Source organism: Ctenopharyngodon idella, chromosome 10, assembly GCF_019924925.1.
Source record: "Ctenopharyngodon idella isolate HZGC_01 chromosome 10, HZGC01, whole genome shotgun sequence".
Lineage (NCBI taxonomy): Eukaryota > Metazoa > Chordata > Actinopteri > Cypriniformes > Xenocyprididae > Ctenopharyngodon > Ctenopharyngodon idella.
Genome location: NC_067229.1, coordinates 6914918 through 6938303, shown reverse-complemented (window position 1 = coordinate 6938303; position 23386 = coordinate 6914918). Strand labels below are relative to the sequence as shown.

The 23386-nt window shown below is 34.8% G+C and overlaps 1 protein-coding gene and 2 long non-coding RNA genes across 6 annotated transcripts in view; 1 reads left to right on the top strand and 2 right to left on the bottom strand.

The window, feature by feature from the left end:
• The window catches only part of insrb (insulin receptor b), a 134026-nt gene that overhangs the window by 2549 nt on the left and 108091 nt on the right, over nucleotides 1-23386 (top strand). The window contains exons 1-6 of one of the 4 annotated variants that reach the window (XM_051910252.1): nucleotides 3217-3612; nucleotides 8361-8682; nucleotides 11014-11153; nucleotides 12167-12311; nucleotides 12509-12723; nucleotides 12804-12930. The exons of the other annotated variants lie outside the window; for them this stretch is intronic. Of the exons in view, the coding sequence (XP_051766212.1) occupies nucleotides 3324-3612; nucleotides 8361-8682; nucleotides 11014-11153; nucleotides 12167-12311; nucleotides 12509-12723; nucleotides 12804-12930 (1238 nt within the window). The 5' untranslated portion in view covers nucleotides 3217-3323. Of the gene's footprint in view, nucleotides 1-3216; nucleotides 3613-8360; nucleotides 8683-11013; nucleotides 11154-12166; nucleotides 12312-12508; nucleotides 12724-12803; nucleotides 12931-23386 lie in introns of those variants that run through there. 4 annotated transcript variants of the gene reach the window in all.
• Nucleotides 3747-7453, bottom strand: LOC127521184 (uncharacterized). Its single transcript, XR_007932308.1, has 2 exons — nucleotides 6810-7453; nucleotides 3747-4351 (listed from the first exon to the last, which is right to left on the bottom strand). It is a non-coding gene; the product is annotated as an uncharacterized LOC127521184 (long non-coding RNA).
• LOC127521183 (uncharacterized) lies at nucleotides 18043-22880 on the bottom strand. Its single transcript, XR_007932307.1, has 5 exons — nucleotides 20300-22880; nucleotides 19888-20217; nucleotides 19435-19554; nucleotides 19141-19202; nucleotides 18043-18938 (listed from the first exon to the last, which is right to left on the bottom strand). It is a non-coding gene; the product is annotated as an uncharacterized LOC127521183 (long non-coding RNA).

Here is a 23386-nt window from a genome sequence, read left to right as displayed (position 1 = left end):
AGTAATAACACGCTTTAATTCACAACATGTTGATTTGTTATTCTGCTATGTGTGTGTATACGCTCCGTTTTGATCATTTCATTTCCTATTTGGAATGGAATAACGAGAAATGAAAAGCTCGTTTATTCGATTTTTTTTCGTTTAGTTTAAAAACATATCATTTAGTTTTTTGGCCCGATTTCTCATTTTACTTTTGTGATTTACAAATCGGTTTATGGTCAAAAAAAAGACGTCATAAAAACTTTCATTCTGGCTCTTCAGTGGACGTCTTTTCAACGTACGGCTTTTGTGACAAAGACGTTGAAAAGACGCCTTCTGGACATACTTTTGTTAAGTGGGCTGCATATAAGTGAGTGATATTACGTAAGTTTAAAAAAAAAATACATTATCATACATTCTGAGCTCTTCAGTTTGCAAAACTAATGTTGCACTTGCTTTCATTTACAGAGAGAACACACAGACTAGTGATCTCGTTAAAAGGCGAGTGGGAAATGTTATGGACATGTTCTCATGGTCATGTTTATCATTGATTTTTACGTCCAATCCTTTTTGCCCATACGTCATACAGTAGGCTAAACATTTTACTTGTATTCATATTATATAAACTATTTTCATTGCATTTATCAACCTACTAAAAAATAGAAATACTATAGCCTAATACACCAAACTCCGTGTCAGCGTACTGTATGACTTGTGATCTCTCAAGTGTCTTACATTAGAGGCGAAGCTTCGCAGCAGCACTAATTACGGTTAAATATAACTCATTTCCAGGCTTGAGAGGGTTACTTTAAAAATGTATTCTGTTACAGTTACAAATTACTTCATAAAAAGGTATTCAGTAACGTAATCCAAGTACCACAATATAAAGTAATGTAATCTGATTACTTTTGGATTAGGTTACTTCAAGGTCACATATATAGGCTAAAGAAAGAAAGAAAGACAGACAGAAAGAAAGGCAGAAAGACATAAAAAAAGAAAGAATGAGATAAATTGTATTTTTAAATTTAATTTTAATTATTTCTTCTCAATTTCTGCAAGTTTTTAAATGTTACACGTTCCGTACTTTTGAATAGGTCTCAACAATAAAAAATAATAATTAAAAATCGGATAAATCTATTGCAATATTATTATCGTTGTTGTTGTTTAGAGCTTAAAAATATAAAAGTGACATCAGATCATAACTAAACTGAACATTTCTGTTTATGTTTGTTCTGCTTTCATTTTAATGTTTAGCATTTTGGTTACTTTTAAAACCTTTTTAAACTAAGTAATCATGTCTCATTTCCACAACTTGGGAATACATAGCCCTGAATATCCTATATATGTAAAGGGATATTCAGACATCTAGTGGCTAAAGTATGGTATTACAGTTTATTTTTTTTAGCCCTTTGATAAAGAAAGTGTTTTCGTAGCTGGAAGGTGGAGTTTGCACAAATAGCAGCAACATTTCCATTAATTGAAAGCGTTTTCCACGCGGCCAGCCTCGTTTCAACTAGGAGTAGTGATTAAAATCTGCGTCTGAGGAGATTGTAGATGGGTATTATTTGCGCATGCACCAGCAGGTGGCTCGCATTAGTCATCACTGGCAACAGAACGAGGAACTACTGTATAATCAATACAGATGATTTGATAATGCTGTACGGACTCTTATTCTACCTGGTAGACGGCGCGGATGAAAGGGGCATTTCAGTGCTGCGCACAAGTGCAAATGAAGTATCAAAGGCCGTAAATCAATCAAAGTGGGAAATCAAATCGGGAAATCCATTTATTAAACTAAACGAGAAAAACGAATAAACGAGCCGTCTTTTCATTTCTCATTATTCCATTCCAAATAGGAAATGAAATGATCAAAACGTACAAGGACCGTGTACTATTATTATGGAAGTAAAATAACGCGAAATAAAATGGACCGAAAATTGCCTGCTGAATATTATAGGTTGTATTTTTAAACAGAATGAATATTTTGGAAGTGAAATCTGAAAGGTGAATATGGATTATTGAATTTTTAACAATGAAAATGTGTGTGAACTGTTTTGAATTTAAATATTCACAGCTTAAATATACAACCATGTTGAATTTCAGCCCATAAAAATGCAAGCCCTAAAAATATAATGCATTAAAATACAAGCACGGTTAATGCAATGCATATTTTTTTTTTTCAATTAGTGCAATTCAAGATGCTTTTTGTTTAAAAAACATATGGCATTATTTTACTTCCATATATTATAGTTTACATCTGAGGGGACATCTGAGGGGCAGCTCCGATGTGTTGGCGAGGGAACACTGAACATGTGGACATCAAAACATGCTCAAACTCAGAACGAGGGTTTAAACTTTTATTTTGAAATTGTGGTTAACAGTTTGCATATTTAGAAACATATTGATGTATTCTCCTGTGTTGGTGTAGGTTCATAAATAATTTACCTTACAAATCTGATGAAATGGCGCACATTGCGTTCCCAGATGAACGTTATAAGCAACCCAAACTCACAGCATATGTAGAGGTGAATTTTGCGACGCTCCACGCATGTAAATGATAACAGTTCATGTGGAGCAGCATTTACTGTGAACGGAGCCGCTCTGAGACGCATGTAACCTACACCCATAACCTACACGTTACTCGACGCGGGTAAATTGCAATTACTTAAATTTAATCAAGGAATCTTGACAGACCTAGTTATGACATGTTCGTTCCTGGAAGAGAACTCAAGACTACAGTCAAGGTGTTTCAGGGAGTTCACAAACAGTGCGAACTGATATCCTTTGGAGTGACTTTGTGCTTTATAACTTTGCAGACCTTTTTTCATGTTCAAGCAGCAACATTATACACTAAAGAAAGTTGAAAATATAAAAAAAAGCATAATATGACCACTTTAATAGAAACTATGTCAACAATGGACTTTGCAAGTGACTTTAAAATGCTTAGTGAATCATGGTTATCTCAAATCATTGAGGCAATATAATGTTTGCAACTGACATATAATGTTTGCATTTCGCCAATTGCGTCCAAATAAACACTTTCACATGCTAATAATAATAACTGTATTTTCTGTTGTTGCAGTTTGCCCCAGCATGGACATCAACAATAATGTGACCAACCTGCGCGTTCTCGAGAACTGCACGGTGATCGAGGGCCACCTGAAGATCCTGCTCATGTTCAAGACCAGACTGGAGGACTTCCGGGGCTTGAGTTTTCCAAAGCTGGTCATGATTACAGACTACCTGCTCCTCTTCCGTGTCTATGGCCTGAGAGTCTCGGCGACCTCTTCCCGAACCTCACCGTCATCCGCGGTAACAACCTCTTCTACAACTACGCCCTCGTCATGTTTGAAATGATCCAGCTGAAGGAAATCGGCCTCCACAGCTTGACCAGCATTATACGTGGGTCGGTACGCATCGAGAAGAACCCAGACCTCTGTTATTTGTCCACTCTCGACTGGTCCAAGATCTCCGACTCTCCGATGGAGAACAACTACATTGTGGCAAACAAGGATGACCGGAAGTGCGGAGACATTTGCCCGGGTACCATCACGGGAACGATAGCCTGCAAACAGACCACCATTAATGGGAATTTTGGCGAACGTTGCTGGAACCAGAACCATTGCCAGAGAAGTGAGTTGCATTTCTTCTTCTTTTAATGCTGCTTTTGTAGTTTCTCTGAATAACGTTGCCCACAATTGTTATTTACCCTGAAAATAAGGCATTGGCACAACATTTCTTTCTACATTTCCCGGCCAGAAAAAAAGTCGCTGTTTGGATTTTATTAGGCAAATACTTAAGAATCTTGACTGGATCATTATTACAGTGATTATTATGTTTCTAGCATGCTTTATGTTTGGCAACGGTTCTTTTAACCCTTAAAGATGGAGTGTGTAGCTTTTCATTTCTTAAACAACCATGTCAGAAGATGTATCATGGCCATATTCCAGGATGACAATGTCAAGATTCACCAGGGTTAAAATTGTGAAAGAATGGTTCAGAGAGCATGAAGAATCATTTTGGCACCTGTAAGTCCTGACCTTTAACCTCAGTCTAAGTCTTTGGGATGTGCTGGAGGAGACTTTACAGAGTGCTCACCTCTTGCATTGTCAATACAAGATCTTGACCAAAAATTGATGCACCTCTTGATGGAAATAACATCACAACATTTATTTCCATCAAGAGGTGCATGAATTCTCGTTTCCTTTCCTCGCTTCCTTTCCTTGCATCTTAGCTCCACCCCATTATGATTTGAGGGAAGGATACACTCAGGAAGCTTCCTCGCTCCTCATTCCTCGCCTCCTCGCGGTGCAATTAGAGAATTGAGATGTCGTTCAAGATGGCTGAGTTTGATTGGTTTCCGGGTCACAAGCTGGAGGACGGAGAAACGAGGAAATGAAGAAGCATCAATCTGAGTATTGAGAAGCACCCATAGCCTTAGGTCACTAGTGCTAAGCCGGTCGGCAAGGTAGCCCAGGTACACGTAGATAGTAAAACATGCGCTCCCATGAAGAAAAAAAAAAGCAGTACATATGTCTTGGTGATAGATCTGCTTGTTTTGGTTGTTGTTTTGTCTTATCCCTTCCTGTCTGTCATCATTGGGTGCTTTACAAATGTATAGCAATAGTCTTCTTTTAGCTGTTGCACAACAGCTTTATTGGCATTGGCTGTACAACCTGTAAATGATCTGTTTAGATGTTTGTGTTGAAGAGGGCTCTGCCGTTTCTCCTGCTTTGTTGGGGGGTTAATTCATGTATGTTACATGTGCAGCAGCATGTCTTACATGTTCACAGCAATGTCTGTGAATGTATTGGCAGTAGCAAGTCTCGGTACTTGCTCTGAAGCAGCAGCAGCATATCAGATCTATTCTGCCGAGACCAAATACATTAACATTGCTATTAGGGCTGCACGATATTTTATTTTGTAGTTTGATTGATGTTGCTTGTTTGTTCTGTGCTTCCTTTGCTCCTCTTTAGCTCATGTATTTAAAGCCACTTGTCTGCCATGTTTGGTTTTCGTGTATTGATGTTGTAACCTGCTGTTGGTGAGTTTCATGTTTCTAGCCAAGCCAAGGTCATGTTCACGGTTATGTAATGTTTATTGTCAAGCTTAGTTTTGTTTACTTTGTTTAAATAAACTGCACATGGTTTCTTCAAGCTCCCTTTCAGTAGACTTAAATATTACAGAATACACAACCCATAAAATGTTTTTCAGGGTGTTCTCAGCCAGGTGATAAACAGGGTTCCTATGAAGCTTAGAAAAGTATGGAATTTGATTTTAGTATTTTCCAGGTCTGAAAAAGTATGAAAGAATATTTTTATTTCCAGACTATTTCCCCTTTTCAGTTTTCTGAAATATAAAATAAAGAATTTCTAAAAATAAATCTATCATACAAGCAGAGTGATTTCATGGCAAAAGTTTAGTTATTGTCAAACACGACTGAATGAATTCAAGGTGCACATATTACGTAAAACTGTTTGTCTTTACCATAAGCCAGTATCTTTTGAACTTCACTAATTGAATGTGCGTATTCCACTAAAAGCATTAACACATTAATAATATGAAAGTTAATATCACACGAGTAGACTCCTGTTTCTCCGAGTATTGGCATGATTGCAAATGTTGTAGCCAGAGGTGGAAAGTCCAGGGGTCAGAAAGTAAAAGTCCTGCCATATTTTTACTCCACCCACTGAAGCAGCGTTACAGTTAATGAGATAATTATGTGATTAATTGAGTGATATACTCAAATTTGAGTATGATGATTGACCATTATTGAAGACACCTGATGTTAACAAGCAGAATCACTGAAGGAGAAAATCACAATTTTTAAGACACCATTATGGAGATCAGGGTTTGCTTTAGTTTACTTCAGTGGGTGGAATAAAAATATGGCAGGACTTTTACTTTCTGACCCCTGGACTTTCCACCTCCGGTTGTAGCCTACTTGCTTATCTGATTGAAGACCAATAAACAAGTTGATATTAAGTGACTTAACATTTTAGCCACAATACTGTCTGTTTTTGCTCTATTTCATGAAAAATAGTTTCAAACAAAGCCACATCAGATCTGTTACGCGTCTCCAAGCAATGGTGATTCTGAATGAATCTGTGTTTTGAACGACTGAATGAAAAATCACACATTAAGATTTACCGCCACCTACTGGCGGTTTTGTTTTCATATTTACATTTATTTTCATATTTACGCTTTACATAGACTGTTTTTACTCAAATATCCAACTTTTAAAGGTTATTATTATTTTATTTATTTATTTTTTTTAAACATATTTCTAAATTAAAAAATATATATATATTTACCAATGAGCTGCATTAAGCAGTCTATGTAAATGTCTAAATATTACCACTTCAGATGGAGCTTCTGTGCCACGTGCAAAGATGGGTTTTTTTGGTTTGTTTTGATAGGTAACAGTCTGATTGGGTCTTATTGTTCTAACTAAATTTATTGCATTTAAAAATAAATTTTCTATTTTAATTTAAGAAATTGACGAAATATGATGCATACATTTAATAAGTTTAGGAAAAAAATGCTTTTATAATGGTAAAAATGCCCCTGGAAATTAATTGAAAGGGGAAAATATTGCCCTGTAAAGGGAAAGTTAATGTCTGTTATTGATCAGAAAGTGCTCCTAAATTTTTGACTGTGCTCCTAATTTTTTTTCATTAGGAGCAAAGTCCTCCTAAGAAAAATGTTAGCGTAGAGCCCTGCTGATTTATTAAAAGAACTGGTTCATATATTTCATGAACAAACTGGTCCTTTTTAGCTAATTAAAGGGTTAGTTCACCCCAAAATAAAAATTTTCATTTATTACTCACCCTCATGTCGTTCCACACCCGTAAGACCTTCGTTCATCTTCGACGAACACAAATTAAGGTATTTTTGATGAAATCCGATGGCTCAGTGAGGCTTCTAATGCCAGCAATGTCACCGAACTTCTCAAAATCCAGAAAGGTACTAAAGACATGTTTAAAACAGTTCATGTGAGTACAGTGGTTCTACCTTAATATTATAAAGCAACGAGAATACTTTTTGTGCGCCAAAAAAACCCAAAATAATGACTTTTCAACAATATCTAGTGATGGGCGATTTCAAAATATGTGATTTCAGCAGTTTGATATGCGATTTATGACACTCTGATACCTAATCACCTTCGCATCTGCATTGTGTAATCTGGTGATATCAGCGGCCCCAACGACTCTTCTAAAGCTTATTTTTGTTTGTCGAGTTCTTGGACCGATGAACCTTGAATGACGGGTCACCCGGCCAGTGTGTTTGTCACATTTATTCCAGGGCAAGGTTGCGTAAACAAAATGCTTTGATGCCTTCGGCCGCGTTCCAGTGCTTTCTTTCCTTCCTTCCTTCTAACCGTGTGACTCCGGCGCCTCGAGCCTTTCTTCCCTCCCGTATTTACGGGTTTGTTTTGTTTACATTTCTACACCTCCCCTCCCCCGTTTCCTCACTCTGCCTCAGCTCTCGTAAGCCGCACGCCTCTGAACAAATCATCAGTAGCGTTTACTGTAAATCTTGAGGCCTGAGACATGCGAGAGCGGCCAAATATAGTAAAACGGCATCCAACTGCACCAGCATGGATGTGTGAATGCATTAGCGTGTTTTTAGGGGGAATCCGCATGAGTTCCCAGTGAACGCTGACCCGTGACCTCAGAGTGAATATAGGGAAGCGTGTTTATGATTTGTGTCACCCACGGATGTCACTAGGGCTCAGCAATATAACTAAATCACTTATGTCTTGATATTTTTCAGCCTTTGGATGATATTCTTGACGTGTATTTGCTCTGCCTTAAAAAGTGGGATTTTGACCAAGTAGTCATTTTTTCTTTTTATTTAGTGAAAAACAATATGTAAAACACATTGTAACTGGACTTTTACTTTATTTTGAATCTATTTGACAACAAAGATAGTTATTTAAGATTATAAAATGTCTTTTTATTATTATTTATTAATACTATTATATATTATTTATTATTTACATGTGTATATATACAGTTATGGTCAGAATTATTGGCACCCTTTTATTCAATACTTTTTGCAACCTCCTTTTTGCCAAGATAACAGCTCTGAGTTATGAGGGTTATCTGAGGAATAAGGTTTATCTAGTGAAACAATCGGTCATTTCCTAAAAAAAAAATAAAAATGTATATGTTTTATAAACACAAATGATCGCCTCGCAACTGCTTCCGCCAGACCGCCTTCCGTATTCTTCAAAAAGTTTACGCTGTATGTCCTACACCTTCCCTATTAAATTTACGGAACGAACGTGCATGGCGCCAGTTCAGTTTTTTACGAAAGTTGAATAGGGAAGGTATCACAAAATATCTGAGTTCTTTTCTCCCTTTTTCCCATCACAGTTTGTCCTTCCGAATGTGTCCACGGTGCCTGTACCCCCCATAAGGAGTGCTGTCACGATCAGTGTCTGGGCGGCTGCTCTGTGCCAGGGAATGCAACCAAATGCGTAGCTTGTCGCAATGTACTGTTTGGCGAGGCATGCGTGGAGCGCTGCCCGCCGGGCTACTACACCTTCAAGGGATGGCGCTGCGTGTCCTTAAAATTCTGCCAGGACCTCCACAACCAGTGCAAGGGCAAGAGCGGCGACTGCCACGAGTACGTCATCCACAACGGGACCTGTATTCCTGAATGCCCATCTGGATACACCACCGTGAATCCCACCACGTACGTACCGGCTTTTGTTTTCAAATAAATGCAAATACATGAGCCACACTGCCAACTGTTAAACACTATTACACTTTACCATCAACTCAACTCAGATTTTGCTCCGATTTAGACGTGAGTTGATGAGGAACAGCGACTTGTCAAGTCAAGTCAAGTCATTTATATAACGCTTTTCACAATACAGATTGTTCCAAAGCAGCTTCACAGTGATAATAGGAAAATTAATGGACAGAGTTTTTTTGGGCTTTACAGCAGCTCTAGGAAAAAGTTATTATCGAGCTAGAGTAGGGTTTTTATTGAATCACTTCCGTTGTAAAAATCGTTAATTATTAACTTAGGGGCCACTCAAATGATACCATTTTAACTGAAAACAGAAGACTTTTAATGCGTTCTTGCCATTCATTTACCTGTTTAGTCTATAGGTATGTGCGTTTTAATGTGTATGTGCACAGATGCTTAGTCTTTTTTACAAAGTGACATTGCCAAATTACTTGTCTGGCCCACATAATGCAGAATGGATACGGCCTGGATCTGGCAGTCTATGGTAAACCTCGGGATAAACAGAGAGAGACTAATATTAGTGTAGACGCATTCTTCTTATGATGTAGCGAGTACATCACGTGTTATGGGAAGTGTCCCCAGTTCCGGCTGACCTAATTTATGCAGCCTAACAATTTACATGATTTGAATTATAGAAGTAGATAATGTGTAGATAATGGGTTTTATAGATGCTAGAAATGTGGCTTTCAAATGAAAGATTGGTATCAAAGAGCACACCCTGGTTCCTAATCGACGACGAAGACTTGACAGAGCATCCATCAAGTGTTAGACAGTATTCTAGGTTATTACATGCAGAAGTTTTTGGTCCAATAATTAGAATCATTGTTTTTTCTGAATTTAGTTGTGGGAAATTACTAGTCATCCAATTTTTTTATCAGCTATGCAATCCATTAATTTTGTGAATTGGTAAGTTTCGTCAGGGCGCAAAGAAATATAGAGCTGAGTATCATCAGCGTAACAGTGAAAACTAACGCCATGCTTCCTAATGATATCTCCCAAGGGTAGCATGTACAGAGTGAAAAGCAACGGTCCTAGTACTGAGCCTTGCGGTACTCCATACTGAACTTGTGATCGATATGACATCTCTTCCTTTACTGATACAAACTGATAACGGTCAGATAAGTATAATTTGAACCATGCCAATGCAATTCCACTAATGCCAGCATAATTTTCGAGTCTATTCAAAGAATGTTGTGGTCGATAGTGTCAAATGCAGCACTAAGATCCAGTAACACTAATAGAGAGATACAACCACGATCTGATGATAAGAGCAAATCATTAGTAACTCTAATGAGAGCAGTCTCAGTACTATGGTACGGTCTAAATCCTGACTGGAAATTCTCGCAAATACCATTTCTTTCCAAGGAGGAACATAGTTGCGATGATACTGCCTTCTATGGCGGAGAATGAGAGAATACATTAAATATATATTTTGTGTCCCCATTTTCTCAAATCGCAAAAGGAAAAACTCAACAACAGTGTTTTCACAGCTTTCAAAAAGAGGAAAAACATAGAGAGAGATTGATAACGGCAGTCAGAAGAGAGAAAGATGTAAACTTTACACTCCAACAGCCGCTGTATTAGAAACACCCTCACAGCAGTGTTAACTGGATTCCCAGCTAACGGAATTTTGTTTTAAGAACGTTCTCTAAATATTCAGCGTTGGTTCTGGGAACATAAAAAATGTCCAGTTTTCTTGACATTAGAGGAACGTTTTTATAAGGTATGATGTTCCTCAAATGTTCTTTCAACTTAATTTAGATGTAAAATTCAACATTCTAGGAACGTTGATTTGTAACATTCCAAGAACATGAAAATGTCCAGTTTCCTTAATGTTAGTAGAATGTTATTTAAAGGTTAGTATGATGTTCCTGAAACATTCTTTCAATCATTCAAACACCTGCTGTGAACAAACACTGAAAGAAAGAGAAATAAGAACACAAACTACAACTTTCTTCAGCCACAGCCTTAGATGAACTGAAGATAAAAGACATTAAATCTCTGAAGATCTGATTAAACAACTCCACAATTGAATTGAATGATATATAGGCCTATCCTATATATTATTATACACACACACACACACACACACACGCACACACATAGATAGATAGATCAGTCATGCCAGCTGGTGACATCATCGTGAATGCATGTTTAAAGCAACAGTCAGGCGTGTCTGAAAGCCGTTACTCCCTTTGAACCTCTTTAGGCTTGCTCTCGTGGTTTTGTCTTCACCTATTGCTCTTAATTAAAAACATATCATGCTTTCAGGTTGAACTGCACGCCATGTGCCGGTCGATGTCACAAACTGTGTACGGGGGTGAAGACTGTGGACTCGGTTACCGCCGCTCAGGCTCTGCGGGGCTGTACGGTGCTCAACGGCAGTCTGATCATCAAGATCAGCGGAGGAAGTGAGTATTGTACACTTTGAAATGTTTTTGTAAGCATATTCACTGCATTTACATGAATTATGTGTTTTGTGTGTGTGTATGTGTATATATATATATATATATATATATATATATATAATTAGTTTTATTTTAGAATACTAAGAATTGTTTTATTTATGCAGAACCATAAAATGCTTACTGTAGAAGTTATTTGCACTTTTCCTGTCCTCCTTCATTAAAATAAAATAAGAAAAGCAATTTTAGAAATTAATAAAAACAGCAATTTTATAAAGAATAAATAAAAATGTAAATATTTAGACAACAGAATATTCAAAATAAATGGCTAATAATAATAATTTTGTATAATAATTTATATAACAATTAATAATAAATCCAAATTCAAAAATATTTTTAAGTAAAATGCATATTTAAAAATAAAAAATAAATTTTTAATTTTATATATTTATAATGATATATAACATAACCTTTTAAATCAATTAAAAAATTATAAATAATTAGACAGCTAAAAATAAATTAAATCGATGTAGAGATTAAAACCAAAGATTTTTATATATTTATAAAATTTAATTTTATTGATAAAAACAAGATTTTATTTTGATTTTACATATTTTGTAATATTTCAAAAAAAATCTTCGTAATATGTTTATTTTAGCATATTTTATCCAAATTTTAGCCAAATTTCTGACAGTTTTTTTTTTTTAGAATACTAAGAATTGTTTTATTTATATAAAACCATAAAAAATGCTTGTTGGCCCAATTATTTGACCTCCAAAAAAATGAAATACATAAGTCAATTATTCAATTGAGCATCATTATACAAAACTATTTTAAATATATGGTTGCTATGATTGACCAATTAGTGTCAAGTATTTCAGATAGCCATAATAGAACAGATAATAAAAACAGATAGTTTTTAGCATACAGTAATATATATGTAAATAGCAGTGTGTATGCGTGAAACTAAATAGTTTAAAGGTACTGATGCAAATGAAAACTCATCTTCTGTTCCTTAGACAATATCGCGGCAGAGCTGGAGGCCAGTCTGGGTCAGCTGGAGGAGATCACAGGCTACCTGAGCATCCGCAGAGCCTACGCTCTCGTCTCCCTCTCCTTCCTCCGCAAGCTGCGTGTCATTCGCGGTGAAACGCTGGAAGCGGGGTAAGACGCCACTGCTGAGCTGATTGATTTTTTTTTAATTGCCAACGTTGCATTCTCAGCACTGTCAAAATAAAAGTCTACTTCCGTGACATCGGCCTATTGCCGATAATTAGATAACTTAAAAAAAAGCCAAATATCAGACGATATATATCGGTCAACCACTAATTATTTGCATTGTGTATCGCCGTTCTTTTTAGGAACTACTCGTTTTATGCCATGGACAACCAGAACTTGCGGCAGCTGTGGGATTGGTCCAAACACAACCTCACCATCCTCAATGGCAGGATGTTCTTCCTCCACAACACCAAACTCTGCAAGTCTGAGATCCTTCGGATGGAAGAGGTGACCGGGACCAAGGACAGGATCCCTAAAAACGAAATCAGCATCCCCGCTTATGAAGACCAGGCTTTCTGTAAGACCCACGGTGCTTTTGGTTTCACTGGAGCTTCATCTTTATGTCAAACCAGACCTAATATTGACCCTCTCTTACAGGTGAAAACCAAGTTCTTAAATTTACACAAATCCGCACAACCCACGACAAGATCCTCATCAAGTGGGAGCCGTTCTGGCCCTCAGACTTCAGAGACCTGCTGGGATTCATGGTCTTCTATAAGGAAGAGTGAGTTTTTTTTTTTTTTTTTTTTTTTTAATAATCTATTATACTTCAATAATATCGGGGTATTACCTTGATCTGGGCCATTTGCAGAAACTGACTGCCTTAAATTGTCTCACTGCCATTTAAATTTATAAACTAATATTTATAATATGTTAATCATGTGAGCATTTTATTACTGTGAAGTTATTTCATTACAGACCACTAAAAATATTTTAAACAAAGAGATCACTGCACAGCAGCAACACAGTCACCATCTGTTAAATAAAACAACATGCAGCAAATCATCAATGTTTCTTGATCTTCTCCTAAACTTAAGCACAGGCTCTACTCTTCAGCACAATGGTGACCCACAAAATTAAATTTTACAGTAAACTACTGGCAACAGTGTTGCCAGTATGTAACTGTTTTTTAACTTACAGTTTAAATACTGTTTAAATACATTTTGTGGATGTCTTTTTATCTTACACCTTTAACCCTTTCAACCCCACAGGAACATCCTCTAGTGTCCACACTACAGAGTAAAAGTAACATTGACGCTGTGTTGCAGTGAGATAATTAAGTGAATGTGTAAGTGATGATCAAGCATTAATGATGAACACCTGCTGTTAACAAGCAGAATCACTGAAGACAAGAGGAACAACGAGAACAGAAAAAAGAGACAAGCAGAAAACACAAGAACTACAACTGACTTCCAGCCATTACACATTATTACACTTATTACTGACCAGATTGACTTCATTTCTACAGAAGGTCTTATTGAGAATTAACAGAAGTTTAGATGTTGATGTTCTATTGAAAATGTTTGCTTTGATGTCACCATCATTGAGATCAGTGATTGCTTTAGTTGAGCTCTTGACCCTTGACTTTTTAACATCATTTTTTTTTCTGGCTGCTTTAACTGTTTTTGCAAGCCACGTTTGTTATGGGAAAAAAAATATGATCATTGAATGTTGATAGTTATGCATTGATGAAATAACCATCACATAGTCTCTTGATTCACTGATCTCAAACTGTTTAATCCCTTGTATTAAAGTATTAAGGACTTAAATTTTACATTATCACCACTGTGAAACTACAGTGAGTTACAAAAAAATCAGTTACTATGAAAAATATTTTATTTATTTAGACACACACAGATATCAAAAATCAGCACATGAATCTCAACAATGATGGCAATAAAAAAAGACCATTCAGCTGCATGATTGATTCATGCTTCAGTGCATGCTGGGAGTTTTGTACTGGGAGTTTTGTACTGAGTGTTTTGCATTGCAACATTAAACTTTAGATTAGATAAAAGATTAGACACAGAAAGAGATCAATGAATCAGACAAATCCATGACAATTATGGCATCATCACAACAGCCATTAACACCTGATCAACTACTTCTTGGCTTTTTCTTGCCATAACAAATGTGCTTTATAAACACTCAGTTACAGCAGCCAGAGAAAACTAATGTTAAAGAGTCAAGAGCTCAACTAAAGCAAACACTGGTCACCATGATGGTGACTACAAACTTTATTATTTTCAATAAAACATCAACATCCAAATCTCTTAATTCTCAACAATAACTTCTGTGCATGTATGAAAGAAATAATGTCCAACTGGTTTGTAAACTGGTTTCACACTCAGTGTGGCTGAAGTCAGTTGTAGTTCTTGTATTTCTGCTCATCTCTTCTCTTTTTCTGGTCTTGTTTCTCTGTTCTTTAGTGATTCTGCTTATCAGGTGTTCATCAGTGTCTGAATTCACTCACTACTTTTCATTCACTCTCTGAAGTGTACTATATTAGTGAACTAGTGTAGGGAATAGTGAATGAGGGTATAGGGTGTGATTTGGAACACAGCCTCTGAGTGTTGACTTTGAGCGATGTTAACTCACAGTATATTCCTGTAGGCTATTTTCTCGAAAACGACAAATATTACCCAGAATGCATTGTTTTCTACAGTATATTACTGTTTTAATGGAAAATGGTATGTTAGTGTCGGAATTTGGCCATTTTTTTTACAGCAAGGTTTTACAGTGTATGTGGGTGTGTGTGTGTGTGTGTGTGTGTGTGTGTGTATATATATATATATATGTGTGTGTGTGTGTGTGTGTGTATATATATATATATATATATATAAATTTAATATTTGAACTTAAACTATTACTATTAAAAATAATACATTTAATAATAATTAATTAATAAGTTCAATTACTTAAATTAAACATTGTATTTAATTAGAATTAGTTAATACAATTTTTGAATTTCTTTTAGCATGAAAGTACTTTTTTCTTAATATTGTTTATTATTATGTTTAATAGTAATTAGTTAATAAAAAGTTCTTTGTGCTATGTATAAATTACGTCATCTAAGAAAGCATGAAAATACATTCTCTTTTCCCATTCAGTCCTTATAGGAACGTGACAGAATATGACGGGCAGGACGCCTGTGGCTCTAACAGTTGGGCGATAGCCGACGTGGAGCCTCCACAACGCGTCACCAAGGGCAACCAGATAGAGCCGGGTTATCTCATCATGCCTCTGAAGCCCTGGACCCAGTACGCCATCATGGTCAAAACCCAACTCGCCGCCTCTGACGACCACCAGGTCTGCGGGGCCAAAAGCGAGATCATCTACGTCCGCACCAACGCCACCAGTAAGTTGCAGCTGTCTGGGAACTGACTGTCCCTCTTAATAAATGTATTATAAGTTGACAGAGCAGTCACATTATTTTTGGTTATTAAGCAACAATAAGCATATAATACAGGTTAAAAAATGCATATTAATTAATTGTATTATTGTATTATAATTATAATGAAATTAAAATTAATATTACGTCACATCAGTTCATTCTTCGATTTCGCTTGAAGTATATCGGGACCTTTAGAAAGATGGTATGGAGTCTCTAAAATGTTTGGGTCTCTAAATTGTTCCAAATTACTTTTGAATAAGGTTTTACCTGATAACCGTTGCTCTTTAAACTGCACAACTGAGATGTATATATTATTAATATTTAATCAACACAGCAAAATCCCCAGAGTTAAATTAACTCTGCTCAGATAACATTTGGTCCCTCTCTACGTAGAGTTAAAAAAAACTTTTAAGAAGAATTAAACTAAATGAGATAATTAAGCGATTAATTAAGTGATGATTGAGCATTAGTGATGAACACCTTTTTTTTTTTTTTTTGACCAATAAGACATCAACATCTAAACCTCTCTTAATTCTCAATAAGAACTGCTGTAGACATGTGACAGAAATAAAGTCAGTCTGGTTAGTAATAAGTGAAGCTGGTAATGCTGTTTGTGGAGTTGTTTAATCATCTTCTGCTGAGATCTTGAGTGATTAAATGTCTTAAATGTAAATGTGAAGCATCTTTATAAATGGGAATGTATGTTTTTTATCATTTGTTTAGAGATCTGACATGAAGTTTCATGAGCGTGACAGAAGAATAACCTCCATTCAGACCAACGGCTCTGTTGTTCCTCCTCAGAATTCACTGACCGATCATGAATATAGATTTACAGTCATACTCTGCATATGAAATATAGCAACATACTGACAGATTGATTGCTGTTTGATTCTGTTGATCAGTATTGTGTGCTGCTTGAACATGGAATGAAATAATGACTCTCAAGAACTTTAAAACATGTTTTGCTCTTGTCTATTAATATTAAAAAATAACGAAAATCTGTCTGCAATTAAAATGTCAATCAAGTTTTATAATGTCTGCTTTCCAAATAAATCATCTTTGTAATGTTTCTGACTGTTTGTCTCTCTCTGAGTTGCTAAAATCATAGGATGTAGAGGCAGTAGTTAGTCCATTCAGCTCTCCTGATTGGTCATGTAAAAATGAAAGTAATATCTGGATGTAACAAACAAGAATAATTACTTTTTGTCATTTTACAGTTGTAATCAGTCAACCAGCTGATTTGAGTCATTTGAGCATTAGTGCATTTGTGAACGCCACTTTACAAATGCTGTTTCACCAACACAGACCTTAAATATTAATAGACAATATTAGTAATAATAGACAGTATGTTATTTCGGTTAGTTCAAGTTCAACTACATCTTTTCAAGGGAGGGGTTTCCTTTTTCTTCTTAATAGCACATCCACTCAGATTCATATTTAACTATCTGCATATGAGTTAAACAACCACAGAATGAGGACGTCGCAGCTTTTACTCTTCTGTAAGTTTAAGTTCATGCATGATTTTATTGTGATCTTTTCATGACTGGATGTCTAACCGAAGTAATCTGAATGATCTGTGATCTAAACTATTATTTATTAAACTGGTGAATTTAGGGTAAAACGTGACTTTAAACTGTCAAATTGATATAAAAGAGATTTATTGGGTTTTCCAGAAACTGACAGATACTCCAGTGGTGATTCTGTGAACCTTCAGATCAGATTCAGCGTCATCTCTTTTTGATGATGAAAGATTCAAAGACAAACTTTCAGCATGTTACTTATTAGTAACATAACTATTGATGATTTAGGAATATATTCTTGTGCCAATCAGGCTCAAATCTACAGCTCAGTGATGGTTTCAGAATTGACAACTCTGGTAAGTTTGTATAAAATTATGACACACCTGTTTGATTTATCTGTAAATACTGCATTAAATTGCCTTTATTTTTGACAGCAGTCTCAATAATGGTGATGCATATTTGATATTTCTTAAACACAAAACTCTTAACAGAAGCTGCTCAAGATCAGAATAAGACGATGCAGCAGACTCTGATAGTTTTATACATCATACTGAACATTGTGATGTTTTCTGCAATCATAGGTAAGATTTTAGGGTTCTGCATGTATAATATATAAAATAATAGGTATATAATTTATAATATAAAAGACTTATTTAAATGTCAGTGTATTTGATACTTCATTTCTTTAGTTATCAATTGTATAATATTTAATCAGAAATACTGGTGGTATTTTATGCCTATTGCAGATCAAAGTGCGTAGTGCAACGTGTGTAGACACAAACAATGTCAAGATGAGGAACTGGAGCAGCTTTACCACAGAAATGGTGAAGAGGTAAAACACATCTCTTATTCTGCTTTCAATGTACAGAAAGCTTGTTCTACAGCTAAATTATGCTTTGTTTGTTTTTGTTTTGTAGTCTTCAGAAATCACCCCATTTTGCTGAATTGGTGTTCAAGAAACAAGTTTGTCTTTAACTTTTTTAATGATAAGTTTCCACTTGGAGTGTCCTGTTAACCAGCAGGTAGATGGCGCTATATCCACACGTGATGATGACGTTTTCTATATTAAAATACTTACTGAGAGACGTCATTTATGCGTTACTTCTTGTGAAATCTAAACTAGGCCATCTAAAATTAATTCATTTGTGAGCAATAAGTTTCACGGCATGCTAACACTGAAAATCATTTTAATGGAGGTTTTTATGGGTTTTCTTGTCCATGTCCGTTTTTCACACTATAAACAGAAATGTAAAGGGGTAAAAAGAATGTCTTTCATTCTCAAAACATTGAGTTTTGATTTCTAAGTGATCAATTTATGTATAAGAGTTTTCACACATGATGGTTGTGTGTAGGTAATTGTGAAATGATTGTGGCATTTAAATGGCAGTTTTGAAGTGTGTAATGTAAAGAACCGTGCATGTTTTATAATAGCAAACTGAGTTTAAAGCACATAATGTGCTTGTAGTTTTGCAGACTTGGTCTGAAGATTAGATGTATGAGTGAATGGTTTCACTGAGTGGGCCTCAAGTACCTCTTTTAGTGTCTAAGCAACTCAGAAAGAGACATAAACAAATAATCAAAAACTTTACAAAGTTGATAAATTATCAAATCAAACGTTATCATAAAACTTGATTGACATTTAATGTTAAAGCAGCACACAGTTCTGATCTTTAGAATCAAATAACAATCAGTCTCTCAGTATGCTATTTCATATGCAGAATATGGCAGTACTTCTAGATATTCATGATCGGTCAGTGGATTCTGAGGAGGAACAACAGCGCTGTTGGTCTGGATAGAAGTTATTCTTCTTTTTGAAATCTAAATCAATGATAAAAAAATAAATAAAAAAAATTCATACATTAGCTGTTAATTCCCATTTATAAAGACGCTTCACATTTGCACATTGATTTTTTAATGAAACAATTTCTGTATTATTGTTGCTGCATTTAATATAAAATGTATGTAAAAGCAGTCACAATAACTGAATTATTAATATAAACAGCAATAAGACATGTCTTACCTGATGACCATTTACATATTTAGGAATCTTCTGAGACAGCTTACGGTTCATCATTAATAAACCTAAAACAGCAAATTTATCTCTGATTAAATTCTGTTAAATTTATTGATAAATGTAATACAACCAAACTTGTAAAATTCTGTATTTTTATATGTCATTTTCAATATAATATAAATATATTTTAGGTATTTAATATAATTTATATAATAAATATGTCAAATTAGCTTCAGTTTAAAGGAAATTTTCCTGATTTAAATATATTGTGATCTTGAATATGACTTTTAATTCACTCACCTATTACTGCAGCAGATAGCATAACAATCAACAGGGTTAATATGACGATCAGGATCTGATATGATCTCTGATCTTGTGGTGGATTTTGTTGCTCTGGTTCACTGAGATCTGGGTGAGCTCCTGTGTTTTTGAGAAATAACAAGGTTTTATCATAATTTGGATAATTACTAAACTTTTTGTAATGCATCTTTGGCATTTAGATTGCAAAATAACTTTGCAAACGCTTTATTATTATTATAAGTAACAATTATGATTATATAACAATAATATATATATATATATATATAAATGTGTACAGTTTGGTACTGTCCTCTTGACACACATCTTTAGAAAAGCAAAGTATTTTATTTCATTTGTTGTTTTGATAATTGTTATACAAAACAATTATTTAAATAATTAATAATAATAAAAAAATATATCTCAGATGTATATTTATTGCATTGCATCACTTACCAGTGGTGTCCAGTCTGATACCATCACTGATCTCTAGAGTGGTCCTGCTTGGTTTTACACAGTAATAAGTTCCTAAATCATCAGCAGTGATATTATTAATAATTAATTGGCTCCTGCTTCCCTCTGAATATTTGTTGCGGAATTTTTCGTCGTAATATTGAGCCACTTCAGATCCAAAAGTTCGCAGTATCATCATTGGACGAGCGGATGATTTGATCACAAACCAAATAGCAGCTTTACATTTAAACTCACAAGATAAAGTCACATTCTGTCCTAAAGTGACCTGCTGATCAGTGAAACCTTCTGTGTGTTGAGACCACACAAACACACCTGAACACACACAAAACACATCATTCAGATTATCATGACAGAATCACAATGAATTACACAAAATGACATGAAATAAACTTACAGAGGAGTGAAAGCAGCAGAGTCTTCATTCTGGGATCTTGTTGAACGTGTTCAGGTTGAACTTGTGTGCAGATTGATGTGTGTAACTTTATAACGTCTCTTAGAGGAAGTGCTGCTGCTGAGCGTCAAAACACAAAATGAATCAGATGATTCACTGAAATGATGCAAGTACAACTTAATTCTTGTTTACTGTAAGTGATGCCTTGTTTTGGAAAAGCTTCAGTTCAAAATTAGTTTATAATTGTTTGTTTTATTGAAACAAAAAAGCTTCCAAAATATACTTTTTTTTTTTTTTTTTGTAAAAGTGTGTATATCATGTGGGTTTGCATCATATCCTGCAGATTCATCAAATTCCACTGTAAAAAATTGTGCTGTAAAATAACGGTAATCTACTGGCAGCTGTGGTTGCCAGTAATGTACTGTTAATTTACAGCCCTCTACCGTAAATTTACAGCTCTCCTTTTTTACAGTATGTTACTGTAATACTACCATGAAAATTAACTCATTTCATTTGGGAAACCAATTGCTTTAAACGGTTTGAGTTTAAAAACTAGTATTTATACAGCGTTAGTACTGTGAACTTATTTCATTGGAGTCAACTGAAAATGAATATTTCTTAACTGTAAACACTTAATGTATAATAGTGAAATAATTAAAAACATGATTTTAACTCAAATTGTTGCAGTTTGTCTAAGCTAGCAATAACACACATATATGTGTTAAAGTACTCAGCAAACAGCTTATCACTGCATCAGCAACTACACAGTTACTGCCTTTAAATGAAGCAACCTGCGGTATGGCATCAGTGTTTCTCAGCTCATCATGACTGAAGCACAGGCTCTACTCTCCAGCACAATGGTGACCCCCAAAATGAATGAATTAAACTAAAAGATCTCTCCTATATCATAATGTACAAAAACACAAAAAAACACTTAAGTTCAATATTTACTCTCCTTATCAGTTATTGACTTTGCATAACTTTTTCTATTAACTATCACTAATATTTCAGTGAAATTAACTTGTTTCATTTAGAAAATCTGACTTTTACATTTTACAGTATATTACTGTTACAGTTGATTACTGTTAAATTACGTTTCACTCTGTTTTTTTGGGGGTTTTTTTTTTCATCTTACACCTTTAACCCTTTTAAGGAAAGAAGGGCATCTGGCATTAGAACAACATTAGGATGAGTAAATGATGACTTAATTTTCATTTTAGGGTGAACTATCCCTTTGAGTAGTGTCTGGAAATAAAGTATTTTGGTGATTAATTTACCCTGAACAGTTGTGTAACCACCACATGAGCTTGATTTGAAATTTAGACACAATTTTCACTGCCTGTTTTTTTCCACCAGAACATATTTCGTCAAAACTTTCTTTGTTTTTTCTTTTTAAAAATGTTTGATGTGATGAGCATTTTGGTACATTTGGTTTCTTTCCTTTAAAACTGTTCAAAGTCATCCGTAAAATCAATATATATATATAATTTAACATCACTGAGTTACATTAATTTATACCAACTTATGGGTCATAATTTATGGGTCATTTTATTTATTTTTTTGCTCCTAAACAAATGCAGGTTTTTACAGTGTAGGTTTGTTTGTTTGTGTTTTTCTTTTTTCAAAATGATGGAAAACGTTTTGAATTAACCATTAATGTTTTTAAAAATTCAGTAAATGACTGTCAGGGTTGTTTGGTTTGTTTGTGTTTTAGGGGCTGTTTACACGACACCGTTTTCATTTAAAAACTGAAAACGTTTTATGTGTTTTGGCCGTTCATTTACACAACAACCGCGTATTGGTGGCCTGAAAGTGCAAACTTTTGAAAACGGTTTCAAAGTTCAAGTTTTTGAAAACTCAACTGTCCTCAGTGTGAAAAGATGAATTTCAAAATCATAGTCACTGCTGGAAAGGGTTCAAATATGCAAACGATGCTGGAAAATCAAGTAATTTGCAGAACCTGGAGGATTTTTCTGAAGAACCACACACAGTGTTAAGAACCAAACATATGTAAACTTTTGAATGGGGTCATTTTTATAAATTCAGCTATTATTTTGTTTTGTGGACTATATGTAAATATGTGAAATATCTTACTCAGGACAGTACTAAATAAACATGCATTCTTTATGATCCCTCTTATCTTGTTAAAATCATTAACATTTTGTATGTAAACTTTTGAACACAACTGCACATAACCTGAGACGATTTCTTCAGTTCGAAATAATGAGGAATGATATGTTTTTATGAAATATAGTGGAGTAAAGTATGATATTATGCTGAACCTGATCAATCTGCACACAAGTTCAACCTGAACACGTTCAACTTTTAGGAAATTATTACTGTATAAAAGCAGGCTGGGTGATCAGTGATGGTATCAGACTGGACACCGGTAAGTGATAAACTGCAGTACATTTATACAACTAAGATGTATATATTATTAATATTTCGTCAACATTATTTTTCTAATACTATTATAAAATGTATATTTTTATGAAACAGTTATTTATAAACTTTAAATCAACAAATGTTTAAATGTGAAGCGTCTTTATAAATGGGAATGTATGTATGTTTTTTTAATAATGTATGTTATAATGTATGTTTTTTTATCATTTGTTTAGAGGTCTGACGTGAAGTTTCATGAGCGTGACAGAAGAATAACGTCCATTCAGACCAACGGCTCTGTTGTTCCTCTTCAGAATCCACTGACCGATCATGAATATAGATTTACAGTCATACTCTGCATATGAAATATAGCAACATACTGACACTGATACTGTTTGTTTGTCTTTCTCTGGGTTGTTAAAATCATTGGATGAAAAAATTGCTGCAAAAATGGCCAAATTTCGACAGTAACATGCTGTTTTCCATTAAAACATCATCTATCAGCCCAGAAAGTCTACTGTTTACAAAAGATTAATATATTATTTCTGTCTTTTGTGGAACACAAATGCAGATGTTATGTAGAATTACAATGTAATGGCAGTAATGATGACTATCTTGTCTTTTTGTGTTCAAAGGAATAAAGTCATGTGGTTTTATATCAACATAAGGCTGAGTGATGATGACAGAATTTTTTGCCATTTTACATCT